Source organism: Protopterus annectens, chromosome 13.part0 (genome assembly GCF_019279795.1).
Source record: "Protopterus annectens isolate FY-2018-M chromosome 13.part0, PAN1.0, whole genome shotgun sequence".
Taxonomy (NCBI): domain Eukaryota; kingdom Metazoa; phylum Chordata; order Ceratodontiformes; family Protopteridae; genus Protopterus; species Protopterus annectens.
The window spans coordinates 1,019,486,286-1,019,511,897 of NC_056747.1; the positions used below are offsets into that span (position 1 = coordinate 1,019,486,286).

The 25,612-nt window shown below is 42.3% G+C and overlaps 1 protein-coding gene across 1 annotated transcript in view; it reads right to left on the reverse strand.

The window, feature by feature from the left end:
- CASC3 (CASC3 exon junction complex subunit) overlaps positions 1 to 25,612 on the reverse strand; it is a 1,214,789-nt gene that overhangs the window by 272,713 nt on the left and 916,464 nt on the right. Inside the window, exon 10 of the mRNA XM_044054937.1 lies at positions 3,372 to 3,592. Within this exon, the coding sequence (XP_043910872.1) occupies positions 3,372 to 3,592 (221 nt within the window). The remainder of the gene's footprint in view (positions 1 to 3,371; positions 3,593 to 25,612) is intronic.

A 25,612-nucleotide genomic window follows, 5' to 3' on the forward strand; every position in this document is an offset into this window, starting at 1 on the left:
GCCCTTGAACTCTGCTCCCCACCCTAAATCTGATGCATCTATGTGCATGGTTTGAGTGATGAGGGGTACTTGGAGTGGGATGCCCTGGTTCTGTGAAACTTGCTGAATCCACCACTTTAGTTCTGTTTTTAGGCAGGGTAGGAGGGGAATACATTTGTCTAATGAATGTTGGCTTTGAGGCCATACATTTTTTAAGTACCATTGGAATTTTTTCATGTGCATCCCGGTTAATGGGAGCATGGGAATGGTTGCTGCCATGAGACCTAGGACCTGCAGAAATTGTCTTGCAGATAGATGGGATTTCGAAAGTAGGTCTTGAAAATGGCTGGAGAGAGATTGTATTTTGTCCATTAGGAGAAAGGATCTCAAGTCTGTTCTTATCCTGAAGCCTAGGAAAACTCTGTCCTGCTGAGGAAGAAGTGAGGAATTCTGGAGGTTGATAGTGAAGCCCAAGTTGTGGAAGACAGTCATTGTGACTGCAAGATGGTCTAGTAGGGTGGATTCTGATTCTGCCAGAATAAGAATGTCGTCCAGATAAGGGTAGATTTGGAGTCCCTTGGTGCTGCAATAGACAATGGCTGGGGCCAGGCACTTTGTAAATACTCTGGAAGCAGTGGACAAGCCAATGGGCAAGGCTGTAAACTGAAAGTGTGAAGAATGTCCAAGTGAAGCGCAGAAACCTCCTGTGGGAGGGTCTGATAGGGATGTGCAGGTAGGCATCCTTTAGATCCACGGTGACCATGAAGACTTTGGGTGGAATGAGGGGTAGCAAAGTTTGTAGGGAGAGCATCCTGAAGGACGGAACCTTTAGGGACAGGTTTAGATAGGATAAATCCAGGATTGGCCTCCAAGTTCCATCCTTTTTGGGGACTAGGAAAAGGTGGGAATAGAAGCCTTTTCCTTCCTGTCCTGAGGGAACTGGTTCTATAGTTCCTAGGGACAGGAGTTCTTTCAGTATGAGAGGGAATAAATGTAGCTGGTTTCTTGGAGGGAAAGGGATTCTTTTTGGCCTTGGCTTTTCCTTCCAAGATAAAAAATATCCTTCTTGGATGATGGAAAGCACCCAGGTGTCCGAGGTCATTGTTTTCCAGCAGGGGAGGCATTGGGTAAGCTGGGCGGACAGAGAGAGTTGATTCAGGCAGTCATGCTGAAGTGGATCTTCCTCGGTCTGGAAAGGGCTGCTTGGCAGGTCCCTGGGAATTAGGAGGTCTGGAGTAAGGCAATCTCCTGGACCTTTTACGAGGTCTAGAGTGGAAGGATGAGATGTAGATGGAGTTGTCCTTATAAAGGAAGTCTTAGCAGTTTACTTCCTGTAGTATTTGGGGAAGGGGGACACCAGCAAGTGCTTGATGTCCTGGAACTCTCTACTTTTCTCTTGCAGATTTTTGAAAAGTTCTGTTGAATTCTTACCAAATAAGAGATTGTGGTCTAGAGGAGCATCCATTATCCTGGATTTAAAGTCCTCTGGTAGAGATTGGAGGCATAGCTAGGGATATCTACGCAAGACAGATGCGGATGCAGCAGACCTGGCTGATGCTTCTGCTGCATCATAACTGCACTTAATCGAGTATCTGGCTACCTGAGTAGCTAAGGACAGTTTAGATGCAATGTCATTTTTTTGTAGGACAGTCAGGGGAAGAAGCTAGTAAGGTGGAGGCCTGGGATACAAGGTATAAGGCCTATTTTACCATGTGCATTTGGTAATTTATAGCCTTAAAGGCTAAGGTGGAGGAGGTATATACTTTTTTACCCATTCTGTCCATGGTTTTGCTGTCCTTGTCTGTGGGCAAAAGGGAAGCAGAGAGTAATTGCCTAGATTGTCTGTCAGTAGAAACAGCAATGACTGCAGGGTCAGCCATGGGAGGTTTCACTAGAAACTTCTGGTCATCTGGAACTTTATAAAATCTATCTGGCCTTTTAGGGGCAGGAGGTTGAGAATCTGGAGGAATATGGAATTCTTGGAGGCTGCATTAAAAACGTCCAGAAAGGCAGGTAGAACTGGAAGAATAGCTGAGGGGAAGGGAGATTCTAACTGTATAAGCTCAAAATATCTTTTCTGGGTATCAGTCATCAAAGTAGTATCCCACTTGAATTGGTCTTACCTTTTTGTGATAGTCTCTCAAAAAGAAATATCTTCTGGAGGAGAATCACCCTCAACAGAGTCTTCATCTGGGGAGTAATAGACCACAGGAGAAGCAATTTGACACACATAAGAAACAGATTCCTCAGAAGAGGAAGCATTGCTCACGTTCTTCTTCTCCCTGCTGAGTAGTGATTAAAGGTAGGGAAGAAGCCAAGGCTGGCCTAGGGCTCAGCAATGGAATGTCTGTAGGTGCAGGGCCTGTAGACTTAAGGGCCACAAAGGCCTGCAGTAAGGAACTGGTGAATGTCTGCCAGTCTGGAATAGCCTGAGGCACCAGGCTGAAGTGTTTAGTTTTTGTTTTTTCTTAGTTAGCATTGGCTTAGGAGCTGGCCTAGTAACTGAGGTCTGGGCTGGAGCAGAAGGAATCTCGGTCGGCTGACCAAGTACTGGTTCCCCCTCGACATCAGTTGAGGCCAGCATCTGGGTCAGCTCCGCTAACATACTCTTCGTAGCTGCAGCATCGGCCTCTTCAAGAGGATACGTCGAAGCTGATGGAAGAATCAGCTGTCCCTCAGCCCCTAAATCGGTAGTCATTGGAACGTCCAATGGTGGAGCGGCAACAGGAGTATGCCTGGAAACTTCTTCCTCGGTAGTTCGGTTTGAGTGGCCAAGTCGGGATCCATCCTGCGAGCAAGGTGTTTCAATCTTTGATTCTCAAGATACAAATTTAAAGCTGCCAGACAGCTGCGGAGGGTTTTTGGTACGAATGACGGACAAACGGAGCAGGCCTTACAGTCGTGTTCCTCACCTAAGCAAAACACGCACTTGTCATGTGAATCCTTATGCGGTATCGGACACCTGCTATTACATTTGCACTTTTTCTCAGACATCGGTTAAATAGCTGAACAAAACCTACAGCAACCAAGCTCAAGTAGTAAGAATAAACAAAAACCCCAATGGAGTAATTATTGTTTTGAAGTCTTCGGGCTAAGGAGTGGAATGGTCGAAGTGTATGTCGTCTGCGGCTGAAACGTTCTGACGTCTGTGCTTGCAGACATCACATTTACAGTCCCTGGTTTATGGCCCTGTGTGTGATGTCCCAAGCACCTACAGCAGCCAGGCTTAAGCTTTTGTACAGGAGCCGATGTCAGATCACCTCAGGGCAACATAGGAATAGAAGGACATCAACCGATATTTGTGCCTTGTGCAAACCTCAATCAAAATTTATAAAGTGAAGGCAGTGAAATTTGATTTACCCTCAGTGATTGTACAGTGACTATTTTCTTACCTGGGTGCCAGGATAAATATGCGTAGAAGGCTGATGGTGTGGTGGGAGTGCCCCAGAAGCATACGTGTAAGTAGGACTATTGAAGTTCATCACTCCAGGAGTTGGAAAATATGTGGGTGCAAGCAGCTGTTGTGGTGGAGGTGGCTGTCCAAGAGGCATGGAAACAGTTGTGTATAAGCCAGGGTTAGTCAGAGGAGCTGGCGACTGGTGAGGATGCAAACCTAGAAGAAAATATAATTGCTTATCATATCCACTAATACTTTTTTTTTTTACTCAGTACCAAATATAGTTTCCATTATAAAATTCAAAGGTCAAAATACAACATTTAAAGGAGAAGGCAGCATGGACAGGAAGAAAAAAAAAAACTCAAAGCAAATGATCAGCTTCTGTAAAAAGAGCTCGATGCTTTCATTTCAAATTGAAATGGCAGTGAAGATCTTGAATGTGTACAGTTGTAACTCCAAGTACTGATATACAGCCTCAAGTATTAAGACTATACTACTCAATATACATTTTATATTTACTTTTTTTATATATTGATTTGCACTATGCTGCATAGGTTAATAGGTACTAGGCTATCTGCCCGAGGGCATTTTTAAGCCTAGCCAGTGTGTGTCGGCTTTCACCGCCCCATTGATTAACTGAGCCTCTGTCAAGCAGAGCCAAGAAGTGATCCCAGGGGTGTATTTTCTGTTACCCATCCACTCGTCAAGGCTTCTCTTGAAGACTGTTAGTGAGGAGCTCTGCCTAATGTAGTTAAGAATTTTGCTCCAAAGCATGGGGAGTCTCTGTGACAGGAATCTATGCCTCCAGCATGTTCTATTTATTGTTGTGGTGAGGGGTTTAGCTCACTAGAGCACGTGACTCGCAGTGACTTGGATTTCTTTAGGTGGAGCATGTCCATCAATTCTGAGTTGGACATGGCTTTGTAAGTCAGACAGAGATCACCTCTGAGTAAGCGATATGCCACTGAGTAAAGCTGGAGTTTTTTTTCAGTCGGGCTGCATAGGACATATGTTTGAGGCTAGTAATCCTCTTGGTGAGGTGCTTTTGTGGTCTTTCCAGCTGTTGGAAGTGTCTTGTGAGGTACATCCCAAATGGGGCATTGTACTCTATGATGGGTCTGATGAGTGACTAGTAGAGGGGCACTATAACCTCTATTTCTAGATGAAAACCCCTTAGTAATTAGATGGACCACATAGAAGGATTTCCTAACTACTCTGGCAATACGATTGTCAAAGGAGAGATTACTATCTACCTGGGTCCCCAAATCTCTTATTACCTCTTCTGTATTAAGGTGGCTGCCACCTATGTGGTAATTCGTGGGTGTTTTGTTTTTCCCAAACAGGATGACTATGCATTTTTTGGCATTTAGCTTGAGGCCATGACTTTGACACCAGGTGTCTGTCTCAGTAAGGCCTTTTTGAAGGATGTCCGTGTCTGCCGGATAGTCAGTTATGGCTCCCAGTTTGTAGTCATCGGTGAACTTGGTTAGCCACAGTCCTCCTGTGTTTGCCTGTACTTCTGAGAAATATATGCCGAACAGTAGGGGTCCCAGAACCGAGCCTTGTGGGACACCACTTGTGACTGGTTTAGAGTCGGACCTGGAGCCCGCTGTTCTTACTGTGTGAGTTCTGTCTGTAAGCCAGTTGGCAACCCATCTTGCGATGTAGGGGTTTATGTTCAGGCTGGTGAGTTTTTCTATAATACCCGAGTGAGGAATGGTGCCGAACACCTTGGCGAGATCAAGGTAGGCTGTGTGAACCACCTTTCCCTCGTCTATGGCCTTGGTGACCGTCTCAAAGAAGTCAACCAAGTTTAGTAGGCATGATCTACCCTTAAAGCCGAACTGGGTCGGGTCAAGTGTTTGGCGGTTCCCAATGTCTTTGTTAATGAGTTCCATGACGATGCGCTCCATAGCCTTGCAGACCAGGCTAGTCAGGCTTATGGGGCGATAGTTACCAGGGTCAGTTGTGGCCCCACCTTTGTGGAGCCTGAATAACCGTTGCTGTGCGTCATTCTATGGGCACGTAGCCTGTGGAGAGGCTGAAGTTGAACAGTGTGTTTAGGTGGGGGGTTAGTTCATGCAAGACGCAGCCTGGGACACCATCTGGCCCTATTGATGCTGTGTTTTTGGCTTTTGAAAGGGCTGTTTTCACCTGTGCTTCTGTGATTTCCGGGACACTATACTTTTCCGGTATTGTTGTGGGCCCTTTTGAAGGTGAGAGGGAGGTGAAGTTTGCACTGAATCTATCTGCCAGGATGTTGGCAATATCAGTAGGTTCAGTATATTTTGTGCTATTTTGCACTAGCTCAGAGCATATCTGTGAGTTGCCACTTACATTCTTGACATAGCTATAGAAGGCTTTGTGGAATCCTTGGCTATTTTTCTTTCGAAGTTAGCCTTGGATGATTTTATGAGGGACCTTAGTTTCTTACTGATACTGATCAGGGATGTCTTTCCTTCTTGGGATTTGCTTTTTTTCTTAACTAGTTTCCTCCTTCTGTTGTATAACCTGTTTATGGCAGGGGTCCACCAGACTGGTTTCCTTCTCTTAGGGGAAGGAGTCTTGGTCTTGCTAGGGATGACATGATCCATGCATCCTTGTAGGTGCTCATAGAGTGCAATTGTAAAGGATTCTGCATCTTGGGCAATGTTATCCTTTAGCGTGAGGGCTGTGAAACTTACCACCTCTTCCTTAAGTAAGGTGAAGTTTGCTATGAATAACTCCTGTATTTGTTAATTTTGTAGAAAAATGTGAAGACCAGCTAGGACATACTGTGCCAAATTGTGTGGAAATCACATGGGCATTTACTTAAATGTGCAAGTTAGAAAAATGTTAGGTCAACAGATACACACCGCCTTCAGAGAACAGATCTAGCTTGTCTGTATGCCTCAGACAGTAAAACTGACACAGTAATGTTTTTTGACGAATGAGAAAAGCATATTTAGAAAAAACATTTTACTGACAAAATCTCAAGTTCTATGTTAACAACATGATGGGAGCAGTAATGTGTCATGACAGTGTATGCTCATGAAACAGCAGTAGTCTCCAGTCTTGGTCAGTTTTCTTTTTCTCCATTAAAAAATCTACATGCATCCATTTTTGGGGGAGGGGTGACATAACTATACTGAAAACTAAATCCCTGTCATAACACAAATCATGGCTTTATTTCTCAATGGTCAAATTCAAATTATGGTTGCATTCAATGCAGGTCTGCAGCTACTTTGACTTCTATTTAAATTAATGATGCCACAACATGACAATGTGGAAGTAAATGATAAAATGTCAGTGTTTGTGCATGCAAAACATTTGAGACAATTAACTGAAATGTTTAGAAATTAGATAGCTTGGACTGATACTGAAGACTGAGGAGTTTTCTAAGTGTATGTCACTTACAGTACTGTTGGTTGTTTTTCTTTCGGCTTTTCCCGGTTAGGGGTCGCCACAGTGGAACTCCGGTCTGCTAATGAATGGCAGTAGATTTTTACGGTGCCAAGGTGCCAGCTCGACACCCAACCTTCAATGAAGGCACGCCCATTCTACTCATGTCTTTTGAACACCATTCGACCGCTGGGAGGATATGCAGACTCCAGACAGAAGGCACTCCAGCCGAGAATCAAACGGGAGAACCTCTTGCTGTGAGACAACACCGCTACCGCTGCACCACCGCGGCTATTACTTACAGTACTGTTGGTACAGGGTCAAATTATGGAAGCCTGAATTCCACTGCAGAATTAAAGGGCCTTGATACATTTCCAGTACTATGCTGTGCACCATACTGCTGTGTAAAGCCACACAATGTCTGAATGTACATGTACCCATGTGCTTTGAGGAATTCTGTTCAGAACTGCCAAAGGGACATGGGTGACGCTAAATGCTTTTCCCCAAATTTGCCATAAAGCGAGAAGGGACAAAAATGAACATCAAATCTCATACATTCTGTAAAATGCATCTTTAAAATCTATGTGAAAGTAGTAGCTACACAGAACAGGACATGTTATCTATGGAAGACATTACGCAGCTTTATAAGTAGAAATTTCTCCACTTGTGTCATTAACTTAAACCCTCCCTGAAAAAAAATGCAAAACACACAAAACAAAAAAAGTTATGTACTTACCACAATAAACTATCCAAATGAGCAGGTGCAGTCTTAGTTAAAGTATCACTATTGATGGCAGGCATTAGGCCAGCTTGGCACCTGATATTTTCCCAGGATATTAAGTTTATCCCATGATGCACTGCAAAGGATGATCTTCTCCAGATATCTAGAAGCCATGCAAAGTGGAGAAGAAACTACACAGAAGCTAAAGCCTTCCAAGATTGCTGCACACTGATTACTAGACTGACTTTAAGCCCCCTCAGAGGGAGTGGGTGTGCATCAGGGTTCAAGTCTGAGCCCCAATACTGTTCATACTGATGAAAACAATATAGAAGGAGGCAGATAAACAAAGCTTCAGTATGCAGACGAAGTGGCTTCACATAAGACTCTGAATAAGAACTTCAGGAATGCCAAACTGAAAGCACATGGTATGAAACTGTGTACAGACAAGAGAGTTGTCATGGAAGCAGATGGGGATGTCAACAGAAGCTGAAAACAGTGACAGAAGGTGAAATAGTGGAGCCAGTCAACAACTTCAAGTTCTTGAGAGTGGTAGTTGATGAGAAAGGAAGTCTGTACGAGGTAAAAACTAGAATCAGAGGGGCTGCAGCCAACCATCAAGAGTGTCAGGGGTAGTGTGCGACAAAAAAATGCCAAAGAAACTGAACAACAAGGCATACAAAATAGTGCAACCAGTAGCACTATACAGTACAGAAACTTGAACAGTGAAGGCAGAGCAGATGAGGAAGCTAGAAGTCATGCAGATTAAGTCCCTGAGATGGGTGGCAGGATGTTTACTGTGGGACAAAGAAATGAGAACATCACAGCAGAAGTCATAGAAGCTCCAATTGCAGAGAAGGTCAAGCAGAGATGTGGTTCAGGCACATGTGCAGGAAAGCAGAAGTCAATCTGGTGAAGATGATTTGGGAAAGACAAGAAGGTAGCAAGAGGAAACTATATCAAGCAAAGAGAAGGCTGGATACTGTGAAAGTGGACCTGTAACAGTCAAGCTTGACCATTGAAGAAGGTAGGACAGTGACATTAGATTCAGAAAGACGGCTGCAGTTGGTGCAACACCACAACCCCATGTAAAAAATGTGAAAAATGGTGTTGATGAAAATGAGTGTGAAAATAGAAACTGTGAAAATGGGCAATGTAATTGTTGACTGGATGACAGAAAATATGAAATTTGGAGAACCTAAGAGAAAAATCAACCTGAAAAGAAAACTCTGGGAATAACCTTGTAGCTGTTCAACAAAAAGCAGTTCAAGTTTTAACTTTAAATTACAGGAAACCTTCTCATGGATTAAAGGAAAAAAAAATAAATGCACACAGAGATGTTAACAAATGAAACACTGGAGGAATATATCAAGTCAAATAAAAGGCTGGAAAAAAGCTTCAACCAGCTATTCAGACAAACTGATAAAACATCAGAAAAGGATGGGTTGGCAAGAAGCTTCTCAAGAAGAGCTGTTAAAATTTGTTGAGTTAGAAGACAGGGCATGCAAAGAAAATCCAAAATGTTCTGCTGTACCTGAGAAACTAGAAGAACAGACTGTATTCATTTTATTACAGTACAAATATGCAAATGGACTGATGTTCCGCAGAAGGATTTTTTTAATTGACAGGGCACATCATGTGTGTGGCCAGATCTGGTCAACAGAAAGTAGCCAAGACCTGTAACATTAAAAATGTAACCATACTAGCATAACAAGTTACGCATGACAACTCAGGCAGAAGGGAAAATCATTACAAATTGGGGATAACAGTGGTTGTGGAAATCACTCAAGAATATGATTCTTTCTATAATGTCCTTAAACGTTTATGGTCTCACAGATCAATAAAAAGGAAAGAGTAGTGAACTACATTAAAAATGTAGAGTGCAAATAGCTATGCTCCAGGAGACACACTTGGAAAAAAATTAACATGTGGATTTAATAAAGAACGTTTTTTAGGGTGGTTATTCAACAGAATACCTGGGGCAAAGGAAGACAGAAGTACTCACATCAATTGCAAGAGGAGTGCCAATAATAACAGAAGAAAATATAAAAGAAAATAAATAAAAGATAATAATGGCAGATTTGGAGTTTTAAGGGGCTACTGGCAAGGGAGAAAGATTACAATAGCATGTAGTTATATTCCACTGAAAACTGCTATAATGGAGCTGAAGAAAATTCTGGCAGAAATAATCAGCTTTCAGCAAGGATTATTACCTATAGGTAAAGGGACTGGAATTTGATTTACAACTGTGAAGATATGTCTGGGGGGCCCAGAAGGGAAAAATATAACAAAGGAGGGTATATTTTTAATGAAATGTATGAAAATGTTTGGCATGGGAGATGTGAATTCAGTACTAGGAGCTCACAGTGAATTTACACATTTCCCAAGACACAAAAACTGGACTAGGCTAGACAGAATATACTTTTCACAGGAACATGTGCATTTAATTGAAGGTCTTGATATGCACCCAATAACTATTTCAGATCATGAGCCAATAATAACTAAAATAAAAACACTGGGTAATGCAATAAGAATGAGACCTACCTATTAATTGAAAATAAAGGTATTTAAGGAATGGAGAGGGGAAATTATTCAGGAAATATTGGAGAAGATAGACATTTCTTCTGAAGGTATAGCTAGGGAGTGGGATAAAATTAAAGTAGAATTTAAAAATAGCATAGAAATAAAAGAAACAGGGACATGGCTAAGAAATAAGAATTAACTTACAGGGACTGTAAATGTTAAATTATTGCAAAACAGGGGGGGGATCTCACAGAACAAAAGGAGGAGCAACTGCAGAATGTTAAACAGAAAATAAGGGATTACCTTGATAATATACAAGTTTTAAAAAGACTGCTGCTAAGCAATTTGTTTTTAATAACTCTGGAGTGCAAAAACTTTTAATACAAAGACTCAGGCAACAGAAAATGGAAAGGGCTGTCACCAAGCTTAGCGAGACTATAACAAAAAAGATAACAAGGGATCCTGCAGAAGTATTAGAAATATTTTGAAAATTCTATGAATATCTGTATAAAGCAGAGAAATATGGAAATCAAGAAAAGGTGGAAATGGAAATGTTTATGGAAGAATTAAATATGCCAAGGTTAGCGGCAGAGGAGGTTCAATTACTAACAGTTAGGATAGGAGGAGAGATAAAATGGTAATATATAACCAAACTACAGGAATGTCCCCAAGAATAAATGGTATTCCTGTACAGGTCTGAAAGCTAGGAGGGGAAAAACTGAAAAATTTGGAAGGTTTTGTTTAACAGCATTTTAAAAGGAAGAGAAGTACCAACATCCTGTAAACAAGCAGTAGTACCTGAAATATATGAAGAGGGTAAAGACCCATCAGATCCAGCTTCATACAGGCCCATCAAAATTGACAGACATGGATCAATGTGGCTTTGTGGAGGGGAAGCAGGCATTTGACAACAGTGACAAAACAGTGATGATCCAGAGGGAAGCAGAATGCAAGAAAATACCACTGTTGTTGGTAGGTCTTGATGCAGAGAAAGCACTTGACAGAGTAAGCTGGGACTTCATGGGGAGAGTAATGGAAGTATTTGCATTCCCAGATAAAATTACAAGGTTGATGAGGTGGATATATGAGGGTTCGGAGGCAAAAATTAAAGTGGGTGGGATTCTTTCTGATAATCTCTGCTTGAGCAGAGGAACCGGGCAGGGGTATCCTCTCTCTCCTTTATTATTTGCATTAAATTTAGAACCACTGTTAAAGAAATTCAAGGACATAATTGGTACACGCGTCAAAAAAAAGCTGGTTCTATTTGTAGACAACATTATTTTATACTGGACAATGCAGTGCTGTGGAATATACGGAGACAGTTTCAAACTTTTTGGGATACAAAATTAATGAAGCTAAAACAAAAGCAATAGAGGTAATCTATGTAACCACATACAAACTGGTTCAGCAATATCCATACTTATGGGGACAAGAGAAAATGAAATATTTAGGAGTATGGATTAAAAATGATATAGGTGTGGCAGCTAAGGATATGTGGGAAGAGACAAAAGTTAATACAAAAACTGAGGAAATGGAAGTGCTGCTATATGGATATCGATAGTAAGATGCAGTAGTTAAACTGTTTTAGTCCCTTTAATTTTATACACAGGTCAGGCATATTTTTATCAACCAGAGGAGAAGTTGTGGATGCCAATTAATAAAGAGCTGAAGAATTTTACATGGGAGGGGAATATGGCAAGAGTCAAGTGGGATAATCTTATTCTTTCAGAAGAACAGGGCAGACTGGGAGCACCCGAGTTGAAGGGGTATTTCAGAGCAACACAGTTAAGGCTCCTATTTAATAGCACAAGCAGAAAAGTATAATTTAAAATGGAAAGAGATGATGAGGAAAAGTACAGTTGTGTACACTTACCATAAATGTAGATGTTCAAGTGTATTCACTGTTGCAGTCAGTCGGCCTGATTAACAAAGTCTTGTGGCCTGTGTCGGTTGCTGTTCCTTCTTCCATGACGTCAGGTCATCAGGGGTATAAAACATGCAGCCGACGCAATTGCATCAGTTTATTCTTGCCCCAGATGTCAGGTGGCCCCCTAATGGGAAGCAATTAAATCTATAATACAAGGATATACCTCCAACAAAAAAGCAAATACACCAAAAAGCTTTTTGAGCATAGTAAGTGAGAGTAGAGGTATAGCCTAAAGAAGAAAGGGGGCTGGAGGGAGGGTAACCAGGACTGCAACAGTGAATACACTCGAAAATCTACATTTGTGGTAAGTGTACACAACTGTAGTATGTTCTTCGTGTTTCACTGTTGCAGTCATTACATTTGGGTAGATTCCTAAAGCTAAGGTTGGGAGGAGGAATTTAAATAGAATTAGGACCAGCTATAAGGCCCTGCAAGACTACAGTGGCAAAACCAGCTCTGGATTTAGAGAAAACAGACAGATGATAATGCTTGGTGAAAGTATGTACAGAACTCCAGGTAGCAGCTTCTAGGATGTCCCTATTAGGGGACACCCCTGAGAAAGGCTGTAGAGGTAGATAGAGCCCTGGCTGAATGGGGTCTGATACCCTGTGGGATAGGTTTTCCATGGTGCTTATAGCAGAAATGAATGCAGTGGCCTGTCCATTTTGAAATGGTTTGCTTTGAAATAACTTTCCCCTCTGTCCCTGCAGCAAATGCCACCAGCAGTTGTTCAGATTTCCTTTGAGGTTTAGTCCTGTCCAAGTAGAATTTAAGTTGTCTGTGCACATCTAAGGAGTGCAGTATCCATTCCCCTTTGTTCTGTGGGTTAGGAAAGAAGGTAGGCAAATGAATGGACTGATTAAGAGCCACACTGGATACCACCTTGGGCATGAAGGAGGGATTGGTTCTGAGGGACACCCTGTCCGCATGAAAGATGATGATAGGCTGCACTGACATAAGGGCCTGTAATTCAGATACCCTTCTTGAAGAAGTGATTGCTAAAAGGAAAGCTGCAGTAGCAGCTGGCTCGAAAGGAGGAAGAGTGAGTTTCTCCAAGACAAAGGTAAGGTCCCAGGCTGCAGTAGGAGCTCTCCTGGGTGGCCTTAAATTTTTGGTCCCTCTGAGGAACTGCAATTCAAACGTAAACCAACGACCAACAAGTTGCTTCGCTACAATTCTCCACACCAGTTGAAGACAGGTTTTATGTATATAAACAGTTGTTAAATCCACTTCAACACGTATTAAATAATGGATGCAAAAAAAGAAAGAATATTCACAGTTTTAATAAAGCGCTTTTCGTCGCTCTCACATAAAGCGACTTCTTCAGATTAAAACTTTACAAGCAAGAACAACAGAATAAAAGGTGTTTCATTAATTGCAGAATTATCATGTGATACAATTAACCAGTAAGGCTCTACATCTCATTTCCAATCTAACTAGGTAAAATGCTAATCTCCCCTTTATAATTACTGCAAGGTAAATGACAAAGCCACAGATGTTTTTAAAATGCGTTGTCATTATTTTTAAAAATTTTTCACAACATTTCCATCATAAGCACAGTATGTTCAATTTATACTATATTAAGAACAGTTAGTGAGTTGTCACCTAAAATAGTTATAAAGCTCAAAAATTCTATATGTAGTATAGTATGTTCAACTACATTTAATATTACATTTACCTCACTACGTAAAATGCTAATCTCCACTTTGTCATTTACCTTGCAGTAATTATAAAGCCACAGATGTTTTAAATGCGTTGTCATTATTTTTAAAAACTTTTCACAACATTTCCATCATAAACACATTATGTTCAATTTAAACTATATTAAGAACAGTTAGTGAATTGTCACCTAAAATTGTTATAAAGCTCCTCTGAGGAACTGCTTGAGCAGTGGGTGAGAGAAGAAGGGAGGCTCTGTGCTATAATGAGCTGAAATGGTTGAGGCATGAATTTTGATGGGAGGAAAAGGACAAGCCCTTATGAAGCATCTCAGTCAAATATTGTAGAATCTGAGGTAAATTGGGCACTGCTGCGCTCATCCCTTGAGATTGGTTCCAGACACAAAATCTTTTCCATTTTGCAGCATAAGATTTTCTAGTATTAATCTTTTCCATTTTGCAGCATAAGATTTTCTAGTACTAGGCCTCCTAGCCTCTAAAATGATATCCATCACTGATTTACTGAGGGATGGTAAAGGAGAGATTAGGTAATTAGCCAGGCTGCTAGGTTCAGGGTATGCAGCTGAGGGTGCAGAATCTGGTTCTCCTGCTGAGACAACAGGGAAGGAGTCTGAGACAGGTGCCATGGGGCCAAGCGTGACACACTGCGCAGGTGGGGGTACCAGTGTTGACGTGGCCAGTCTGGTGCAATTAAAATCGTCCTTGGCTTGTCCTGTTTGATCTTTAGTAGTACCTTGGAGAGCAGAGGAAGAGGTGGAAAAGCATAAACTGATAGGTTTTTCCAGCTGAAGGATAGAGCATCCACTTTCCAGGGTAGTTTGTGGGGAATCCTTGTGCAAAATTTGTCCAATTGATGGTTCTGGGGGGAGGCAAACAGGTCTATATCTGGGCTCTCCCATTTGCTTGTGAACATGTTGAAAATCCTCGGTTCCAGTTTCCACTCGTGTGGGTCCATGAGGTTTCTGCTTAGTCCATCTGCCAGTGCATTTAGTTTTCCTGGCAGGAATTGAGCTTGTAGCTTCACTTGGTAGCTCAAGGCTGTGTTCCACAATGCCATGACTAGTCTGCAAAGGGGGTAGGAGTGTGTATCCCCCCTGCTTGTTTACATACCAAATGACAGTGGTGTTGTCCATCTTTACCATTAGTTGTCCTGGAAGAATGTGGTCCTTGAAGGCTGTCAGAGCATTCTGTACAGCTAACATTTCCTTTTGATTTATGTGTAGGTGCATTTGACTTGGGTTCCATTTGCCCTGAATGCACTTCCCTGCCAGGTGAGCCCCCCATGCATAGTCTGATGCGTCTGTTGTTAAGGTTTGGGTGGCAGGGAGTAGTGTGAATGGTAGTCCCCGGTTTTGGTGGCAGGCCTCTGCCCACCAAAGGAACTCTAGGAGTAGGCAAGGTATGATAGGAATCATTGCTTCTAGATCCTGTGAATGTTGACACCATAGGCTTTTGAGATACCGTTGCAGTTTCCTCATATGCAGCCTTGCATATGGAATTAGAAGAATGCAGGAGGCCATGAACTCCAAGGCTTGCAGTGTTTGCCTTGCAGATAACTGGGTTTTTGTGGCCTCTTGTTTGAAGTAGGCTGTCAAATGAATCCATTTCTCTGGCGTGAGGAAAGCCATCTGGGAAGTTGTATTCAAGCTTGCTCCCAGGAATACAGTTTGTTGACAGGGTACCAGGTGTGATTTCTTTTCATTTGTGGTGTACCCCAGACAAGTCAGTACCCTTTGAACAAAGGCCAGATGATTCAAAAGTATGTCCTGGCTTTCTGCCTGAATTAGACGATTGTCCAGGTATGGGTATATTTGAATATTTCTTTGCCTGCAAAATACAATGACTGGAGCTAGGCACTTTGTGAATACCCTGGGCGCAGTAGATAAGGAAGAGGGCAGTGCAGAGAACTGACAGTGCATGTGGCCTGCTTTGAAGCGTAGGTATCTTCTGCAAGACTCCCTGACAGGGATGTGCAGGTATGCTTCTTTTAAGTTTAGTGTTGCCAACCATGCATCTTTGCCTAGCATAGGAAGCAGCTGGTGAAGAGTCAGCATCTTGAATTTTGGAATCACCAGAAAGGTATTTAGAGTAGAAAGGTCCAGGATGGGACGCCATGTATTGCCTCTTCTGGGTACCAGGAAAAGTCTCGAATAGAAACCTTGTCCCTTTTCCTCTTCTGATACCAACTGAATAGCCCCCATGCTTAAGAGAGAGTACTTAATTTTGGGCCTCTGTCCACTGATTTGGGGGTAGATCTGGCCACCCGCTTGGTGTTGGTAAGGTGTGGAAGTGAAATCGGTAGCCTTGGGACACTATATTTAAAACCCGCTTGCGCAGGGTAATGAGTTCCCAGTTTTTGGCCTGCAGACCAATCTTTCTGCCTAAAGGAGCATTCAGTTGGAAAGTGCTTGGAAGTTTTAAAAGCAAGTCATTGAGACAGTTTTCCATAGGTGGGAAATCTGACTACTCCCTGATTTGGGTGCGGAAACCCCCCACTGCTTAGTCGTGTGTCCCCTGGGACAGAAACCTGGGGTTTCTGCTGTGTTTAGGTTTAGCTTGAGAAGACCTGGAAGGGGCTGGAAAGGACCAATTCTTAGAGGGCCAGTGCCAACTAAATATAGGAGGCTGAACTTGTAAAAAATCTTAACAGTTTGCATAGATTTAGCTTTATCTTCCATCTTTTTAAGAACTTCCTCAGCCTTGTTGCCAAACAGGCGGTCCTGATTTAAGGGAGCATCCAACAATTTAGCTTTAACATGATCAGGCAAAGATTGCTCCCTAAGCCAAGCATGCCTTCTGACCACAGACCCAGTAACAGCAGCCCTGTAAGAGGCCTCTAATGAACCAAATCCACATTGCAAAGTATGTTTTCCAACCTGTTCAGCAGAATGCATTAAATCCTGTAATTCTTTATTTTCAGCACAGTCAGGAATCAACATAATTTTCTGTTTAAGCAATCCAATAACATGTCGTTGACACTTTAACATATGAAACTGGCAGTTTAAAGCCCTAATGGCCAAGGTTGCAGAAGTGTAAACCTTCTTACCTCATCTATCCAGCGCCCTGGAGTCTCTATCAGAAGGGGTAGGATTTTTAGCAGTAGAAGCCTTAATGCCCTTGTGTCCCTGTAATAGTCTCTGGATCCGCAATAGGATTTTTAAAAAGGAAATGTGTGAATCAGGAGCCCTGCAATATCTGTCAGGTTTTCTGGGAGCAGGAGGCAAAGAATCAGGGGCCAAACTAGATTCTGAAAAAGCATCATCAACAATGTCTAGTACAGGAGGAATAGCTAAAGGCCTATGCTGAGACAGGAGTAAGAAATCCCTAAGCCTCTTTTTTGAATCAGAAAAATCCTGGCTTTCCCAGTGGAAATGCTCCCTTAGAGTATGAAAGTTTCACCAAAAGAAAAATCCTCTGGAGGGGAAGCAGAGGGAATACAGTCCTCTGCATCAGAATCCTCATAAGTAGATAAGGGCAAATCCTCTTTTTTGAATCAGAAAAATCCTGGCTTTCCCAGTGGAAATGCTCCCTTAGAGTATGAAAGTTTCACCAAAAGAAAAATCCTCTGGAGGGGAAGCAGAGGGAATACAGTCCTCTGCATCAGAATCCTCATAAGTAGATAAGGGCAAATCCAGACCATCAGAAGAATCAGAAAAATCAGAATCCTGGTCAGAAGATTCATAAACAACTTCAGCCCTAGGTCTCTTAGAAGGGGGAGGTTGGCTTCCCCTGATTAGAGTTATAAGATCTTCAGGAATTTTTATTTGTTTTTTAGGCATAAAGGCCTGAGCATGCAGCCTGGGCGTTGTTTTTTTTTAGGCATGGTTAGAGATTTAGGCCTAAATGAAGGAGGCGTCGGTTTAATATGCAAGTCCATAGGCCTGAATACACCCTTAGAAGTCGGTGCCTGCACAGCGGCTCCGGAACCATCCAAGGTAGAAACATCTGCAGGTTCCACAGTTGAAGCATCTCGCAGCATACCGGACTCCGAATGGGTCTCAGTAGAGGCCTGCGAATCAGAAGTAGCGGGTATCAGGGGCTGCGAAAGCGCCTCACTGAGTACCGGCGAACTGGTGACTGGCTTAAGAGAAGCGTCATCGGCAGTTTTGGACCTCGGCGGCCTGTCTCTGTCTTTATCTTTGCATTTTGTTCGGAATCCCGGTAGTCGGATGGCTAACCGACATTTCTGGATAATTAAACCAAGAACCAAAATATTTAGAGGCGAAAATATACCGATGACGGATAGTGCGCTGATTAAATAAAGCACAAAATCGACAGCAAGGTACATTGTGGTCAGGGCCTAGGCAACGAATACAGTACGAATTAAAATCTTTATGAGGTATTTGCTTTCCACAAGTAATGCAATTATTAACTTTTACTGACATTGATAAGGAGCAAGAAAAAGTTTCCCCAACGGGGTACTTAACTTTAGTTGAAGACTTCGGTTCTGAAACGTGAAAACGGAAATTTCAGGAGTCGGCCGAACGGCACTTGCGAACTGCTTCTGCTTTGGGCACCGCACGGCAAGAAAGACGGATGTAATGGCGTCGGCTGCATGTTTTATACCCCTGATGACCTGACGTCATGGAAGAAGGGACAGCAACAGACGCAGGACCCAAGACTTTGTTAATCAGGCCGACTGAAGGCTACTGCAAGCAGATAACCCAAACGTAATGACTGCAACAGTGAAACACGAAGAACATCAGGGGAGCTCAAGTAATAGGGAGAGACTGGGATTTTGCAGACCTTTAAGGAAAACAATAATCATCACACAGAATATTATACTCATAAAGTAAAAGAAGGTATTCCAAGAACTAAGCCACTACAGGAATGGAGAAAGGAGATTCTGCTGATAGGGACAACTGCAATTAGGGATACAGACAAAAGGCAAGAGGGGATGGGAATATATTGGAGAAAACTGGAAAAGGAACCAGGTATTGGGAGCAAATAACTAGAGAGAGAGCAGTAAGAGAATTGGAAGACGCCAAGAACTTATCTGGACTGCAGGTTAGAGATTGCCTTCCATATCAAGGATTGATATCGGAGTACAGGCAAAGAGAAAGAAATAGGGGGTCCTAAATGAAAGACCAGCACTGGTAGAGTTTTTGCTAGAACCTTGAACAGATGTTGCCGTTAAGAAAGGCATAAGTAGTAGAGCATATAAAATATTGTATGATAACTATAAGAATCAGAGGAGGTTAGGAGGGATTGGGAAAAGAGATTGGATAAGCAATTCACAAACAATGGGGGTTATATGTATGTCTCTCAAACCTTCAACAAAATCTAGGCAAAGATCTTAAATCTTCTACAAGTGTTTACATAGGTATTTTTATACCCCAAGCAAGCTCCAAAGAATTTTTCCTCAGGTAGATAGCAAATGTTGGAGGTGTGATGGGGAAGAACTAGGTGACTGGGAACATATTTTCTGGGAGTGTAATGAGTTGGCAGACTTTAAAGATTCCCTGCAGTCTGCACTGTCAGAAATGCTGGGTCAGCAAATTGGAGTAACTAGGGAAATAATTTTTTTGCTCTATGATACAGAATCAGAATTGCCTAGACATAGTAAGGCTTTGCAGAGTTAAAATGTCGATGGCTGCCAAACAAGCAATTACTACAAAATGGAAATCAAAGTCTAAACAAACTTTACAAGAAATAATGAAGATAGTAACAGAGATAAAATAAATGGAACTGGGGTCTTTGGAAAAGGGTAGGAGCAAATTACACAGGAAAATGAGAATGTCGGATCAATGTATGCAGAGGAGGAACAAAGTTTAAAAGAAGGCAGAATTTGAATGAGATATGTAATGGCTGACTTGACAACTGGCTATATTAAAAGGGATGTATAATGTTTGCAGCTACAGTTGTGCTGGTATAATGTTTGCAAATGAGATTGTATCATTACGGTTTATTTTAATTTTTATAAATGTAAGATTGCCTATGTCACACACGAAATTTTAATCAAGATGTTTTTTTTGTTTAAAAAACAAAAAAAACAAAAACAGTGGTTGTAGAAAATTATTATTCACTGCACATCAAGCAGACGAGAACATGTTTATCCCAACAATCAGGGAATGTTGAGAGACATATGTGAGATTCAAGCTGCTGTAGCCAGCTTTCTTCAGAATGTTTTTCCTGGAGGATCAAATACATTTTTTTTTTTTTTAAGATAAGTTCATTGAACAAACAGTGAGCCAGCAAGCAGACCTGGACTTTGATTCCTATTCATAGATGCAAGTACTAGGCTGGCTACACTTGCAGGCCATTTTAAGCCTAGCCAATTTCCCTTCAAAGGCGAAAATCAACCCTGTACCTTGTATCTGAGGTAAACAAATTAACCATTATGCCATCACCCTGTTGACAAGAGCAAAACCCATACAGAGACTCTTGTCAGTGAAACTTTTTCATTGTTGTTGTGTCTTTCGGCTTTTCCCGGTTAGGGGTCGCCACAGCGGAACTCCGGTCCGCTAATGATTGGCAGTAGATTTTTACGTGTTGAGTTGCCAGCCCTAACACACAACCTTCAACGAAGGTACGCCCATTCACGCATGTCTCCACATAGAAGATGCTCTAGCTGAGGATTGAACCGGATGTCTTACTGTGAGGCGACAACGCTACCGCAGCACCACCACCGCAGTCTGAAACGTTTCCATTGTTAAAAAGGAAAAAAGTTTGAGCAAAAGAAAAAAGCACAAGAGTTGACTAGAATTAGGAGTACCTTGGACTTGAACCAGAGACTAGCACTGGGGAGATTGCAATGATCAACACGACCAGCAGCACTGGAATTAGTGAATAAATGGGAGACTATATATAAAGCATCAATCCCATTGGATATATGAACAAACATGTGAAATGTGACTTTGCAAAAAAAAAACAAAAAAAAAAAAGTGGCTAAAAAGACTGGAATTTTGTTGACTGTGTTAAGCTGGAGGATGATGTGCAAAACATAAATCCTATTTTATTTCATTAATGTTTAAAAAAACACTGAAGGGAATGAAGGATTAATACATTTTTGTGAAAGACACTGAGGGGAATGGAGAACTAATACATTTTTGTTACCAATATCTGTATAAAAATCTGGTAAACTGCATGTTATATTGAGCAGTCAGGCATATTTTAATTATGAGGTGGGGGAAGCTTATTAGTGACTACTATACATGCTTTGCACTGTAACAAGATAAGAAAGGCCGGACAGAAGCAAGTGAAAGTGAATATGTGAGGTTAGATTTTTGGGGGTTGGGGTAGGATGTAAAAGTGTACTAATCATATAACCCACTACTAGTCACACTACCACACTAAGAACACACATACATCTAAATACAGATATATCCATCCCTCACAAATCCATAATTATTTTATTCCCTAGCTCATACTGCTCACCTGATACCTGGCAAAAATAAGAAGTTATGTACTCACCATAACATTCCATGTTTGCTGTCCATCTCGCCTTCATTTATTGCTGGTTGGCTTCAGAACTGAGAATCTGTTCCGAATCAGCCTGTACAAAAGCTCGAGAGCTTCCACCTCTTTGGGTCCACGGCTCATGGCTACACCCTATCATGCTCAGGGAAGATTACCCAGACACTGACTGCAGTTACTAAATCTATTGCCTCTAAACATATAACCATGTCCAAAAGAGACTAAGAGGAGATTCAAAAAACATCAATTCCAATTAACAAGAAACCGCTCGATCCTCCAGGAGTGAAGGCTGGGGGAAGGAGGGTGGGATGCAAGAATGAAGGCGAGACGGACAACAAACATGGAACATTATGCTGAGTACATAACTTCTTAATATTATGTTGTCCTATCTCGCCTTCATTCATTGCACTTTGGGACAGCATCCTTAACACCTTCTTTCTTGGGTGGCTCAAGGGAAAATACTCTTCAGAATAGTGGACCCAAAGAGACCCTATTCCTGGAGGCCAAATCAATTTTGCAATGAGTGATAAAGATACGAGGTTTTATCCATGTTGCTGCTGCACAAACTGAATCCATGAGTAGCCTTGCCTGAAAGGCCGATGGAAGTTGCTATAGCTCTTGTGGAGTGGCCTTTTACTTTCTCTGGAAGTTCTCTATTCTGAGATTTGTATGTGAAAGTTATAGTCAGGAAGCCACTTGGAAAGCTTGACCTTCCATATGGGGGGCGCCCTTCTTTTTATCCAAAAAAGATACAGTTTGTCTGATTTCCTGAACTGGAGACAGAAACGTACCTGTCTGTGCAAGTCTAACTGGTGTAATTTGTACTCTGACTTGTTGCCATAGTTTGGAAAAAAGACAGGTAAGTCAATGGATTGATTTAAATTTGCTTCTGAACATACTTTTGGGAAAAATGAAGAGTTAATTTGCAGGGAAACTTTCTTTGTGAAAAATGATGTAAGGGGGACATATTGATAATGCTTGAAGTTCTGATACCTGTCTAGCAGATGTGATGGCTACCAAGAAGGTTGTCCTCCACGTTAAAAACTATTTCACATGTTGATGCGAGTTCAAAGGGGGGGGGGGGTCAAGGTGGATAACACAAAGTTTAGGTCCCATGGCGCTGGTGGCTCTTTTACTGGTGGCCTTAGTAAAAAAAAAAAAAAAAAAAGTACCTTTCAAGAAAGCTTTGCAAAGCCTGTGGGACATGATTTTTAGTCTCATTTCCCCCAATATAACAGTTTGATGTAGCAGCTAATTGAACTCTAATAGTAGCTGCAGCTGCACCTTCCTCAAAAAGCTTGGCAGCAAGGCAGATTTTTCGAAGTTTATCATGATTCCTAGCTGGGAGCAAAGGTGAATGGTAGCCTCTCTCACTCTTGTTAGTAGATGCTTGGTGGTGGCGGTTAGGAGCCAGTCGTCTAAGTACAGAAACACCCAGAATCTTAGACTCCTCAAGTGAGCCGTAACTACTGCCATGCATTTGGTGAACACTTTGGGGCAGTAGTGAGACCAAAGGGCAGAGCTCGAAACTGGTAGTGACAGGCTCCCAGCCAAAAGCGCAAATATGTCCTGAATCACCTGTCCATTTTTATGTGGTAGTACGCATCCTGGAGATCTACTGAGCACACCTAATCGTCTTTCTCCAAAAAGGGGAGTATCTATTGCAGTGTCACCATCTGGAACTTTAATTTCTTGACAGACTTGTTTAGTCTGCTGAGATCCAGAATGGGCCCCCCAGTCCCCTGTCTTTTTTGGAACTAAAAAGAACCTTGAGTAAGTTCCGGATTCAATTTCCTCTGCGGGGACATTTTGGATGACTTTTTTCTAGTAACTTTCATACCTCTAGAGTTGCATGATCCCTTTAACTGGATGGAACATCTGGGACTGATTTTTTTCTAATGGGGAAGAGGAAAAGGGTATGTAATAACCTCTGGATATGATTGATTGTACCTATTCATCTCTTGTGATTTCCAGCCAAGCATTTGGGTATGACAACCGACACCCAACTGCCCCCAGAGATGGACATTCTCTCAGGAGCGCTGAAAGGGTTTACCAAGGAAGGAGCCCCCGTAACCTTGGTTTTGCAGACTCCCTCTGCTGCATGGTCAGTGTCTTCCATTGTTATTTCTCCCTCTGCCCCTGGGAGAAGAATCACCACTTGTATCCGGGAAAGTTCTCTGGGACTTACAAAACCACATTTTCCCCCCTTCTGACCTTTGGGATACGGTCTGGTAGGGAGGGAGAAATGGACTCCACTGTAGAAAGAGTCTTTTCCCTCCTGTTCGCACCTGGTTAGAGTCTCTAACTTTTGGCCTGAACAAAGACAAGCTTTGATGCCCATGCACTGGCCCAGCAATCAAGCAGCCTCAATCCTCACCACTAACACCTGTGAGGGGCGTCCACATTGGGAAAGGATAATAAATACACACAGTAAAGTACAATTTCCCTTAGGAGCACACGGAGATCACAGTTAGTCTGGGGCTGGTTGCTCCCTTTCCCTCCAGGTCCCCAATCAGATTCCTCCACTGGCACAGCTATAGGGTTCACATCTCAGCCAGCTGGGCAAGCTAAAACCTCCAGCACCCTCTCTGTCCAACCAGTGCTTCGTGTCCCTGCCCAAGTAGCTGACACACAACCACACTGAGATAAAAGTTTATACAATCACACAAACACTCATGGGGAAAGCTGGCACAGGTTTCTCCAGCTGTGCCCCTTTTACCAAGACTATATGGTAGAAATCACTGCCACCACCCAGCTAATATTTATCAGCTACTCAAAGGCCCTTAAAAGGGTGTCCAATTATTACTGTGCAATATTATTATCCAAATGGTAAGTGCAACCTAGCAGTCAAGACTTACTTGGAGTGATTTGGTACAGTCTCACTATATACATGCAATCCACTCTTAGAGCTTAAATTATCTCTACACAAAACAGCCACAGTTGAAAGGTTTAAAAATATTTAATAATAATTAATAAAAACACAAGACAATACTTCTTACACAGTGCCAGTCAAGAGTTCAGAGATCACACAGAAATACGTAAAATAATACCGTAGAAAAGTTCTGACATGACAGAAAAATGCTTAGTCTAATCTTCCTAATTCCTAGCTATTTCTAAGAGAATACACAGTTCTAAAATAAACTTAACTTACAGAGCAAAGCAGTGCTGGTGATGCTGGATGTCCTCAAGACAAATGCTCTGAGCTCTCTGATTCTCTCTCTTTAAATTGATAACACAGAGCTGCTTCACATGATGACATTCTTCACACTTCTCTGGTGTTCCCAACAGAAACTACATTTCCAATCTTTACACTTCGCCAGAAACCAGAACAATAAAGGACATTTTTACATGCAAATTCTAGCCATTAACTCTGGCCTCAAAACAATTGCCAGAATTCCTTCACCCAGACATATCAGAGCCGACATTAAAGATCAAAGACAGTCATAAAATGCTTGACTTAGCTTTCTTACAGCAGAGTGCACTGTTGTTACATTTTTTAAGTTTAACATTTACCAACATTTTTCCCCATTTAGGAGAACAAGCCTGCAACTTGTATTAATATTTACAAATGACAGAATTATCTACAGAATTCTATCTGGCTAGGCTGGCAGCCTTCACCTGTCTTCACACATCTCCCCCCTGGAGAACTCAAGCTAGTTTTTCAAGTGACCCTTGAGAAACACTGCTTGAGAGGGTTAGGTCTGTCTGAGTATACCTTACCCAATTCCCTGTTTTGAAAGCCCATCTGTGTTGGCACTGCTAAACCCACTGTGGTGCTGCTCTGACATATTATATGCTTGCAACTCTAGGCTCCATCTTAGAAACTTGGCATTTCGCTGGCTGGCTCTGTGTAACCATGTTAGGGGGTTGTGATCTGTCACTACAGTGAATTTTCTTTCATACAGATAAGGCTGAAGTTTCTGCAGTGCCCACGCTATGGCTAGAATTCTTTTTCTACAGCTGCACAGCATTCCTCCCTGGGTTGGAGCCTATGACTGAGATAAACCAGTGGGTGCTCTTTTTCCTCTGAAGAAATCTGGCTAAGTACAGCCCCCACCCCATGGTTTGAAGCATCCACCTGCACAACAAATTCTTTGCCGTAACCTGGCCTGGCTAACACAGGGGGTCCTCCAAAGCTTCCTTAAGCTCGTGGAATGCCTGCTCACATGTTGGGGTCCACACTACATTATCTGGCTTGTTCTTCCTTGTCAGGTCTGTGAGGGGAGCAGCTATGGCACTATAACTGGGGATGAACTTTCTGTAGTACCCAGCTGTCCCCTAAGAATGCACTCACCTGCTTTTTGGTGACAGGTGTAGGCCATGCCTGAATGGCTTCTACTCTGGCAGGTTCTGGCCTGATCTTACCAGTCCCCAACTCTATGTCCCAGCTAGGAGACCTCTGCCATACTCACCTGACATTTGCTCAGCTTAATGGTCAACCCTGCCCTCTGTAGTCTTCCCAGCACCTCCCTGACATGCTGAAGGTGCTCTTGCAAGGAAAGGCTGTAGATGGCAATATCATCTAGGTAAGCAAGGGCAAACCTCCTGCTAGGATATGATACATCAGCCTCTGGAAAGTTGCTGGGGCATTC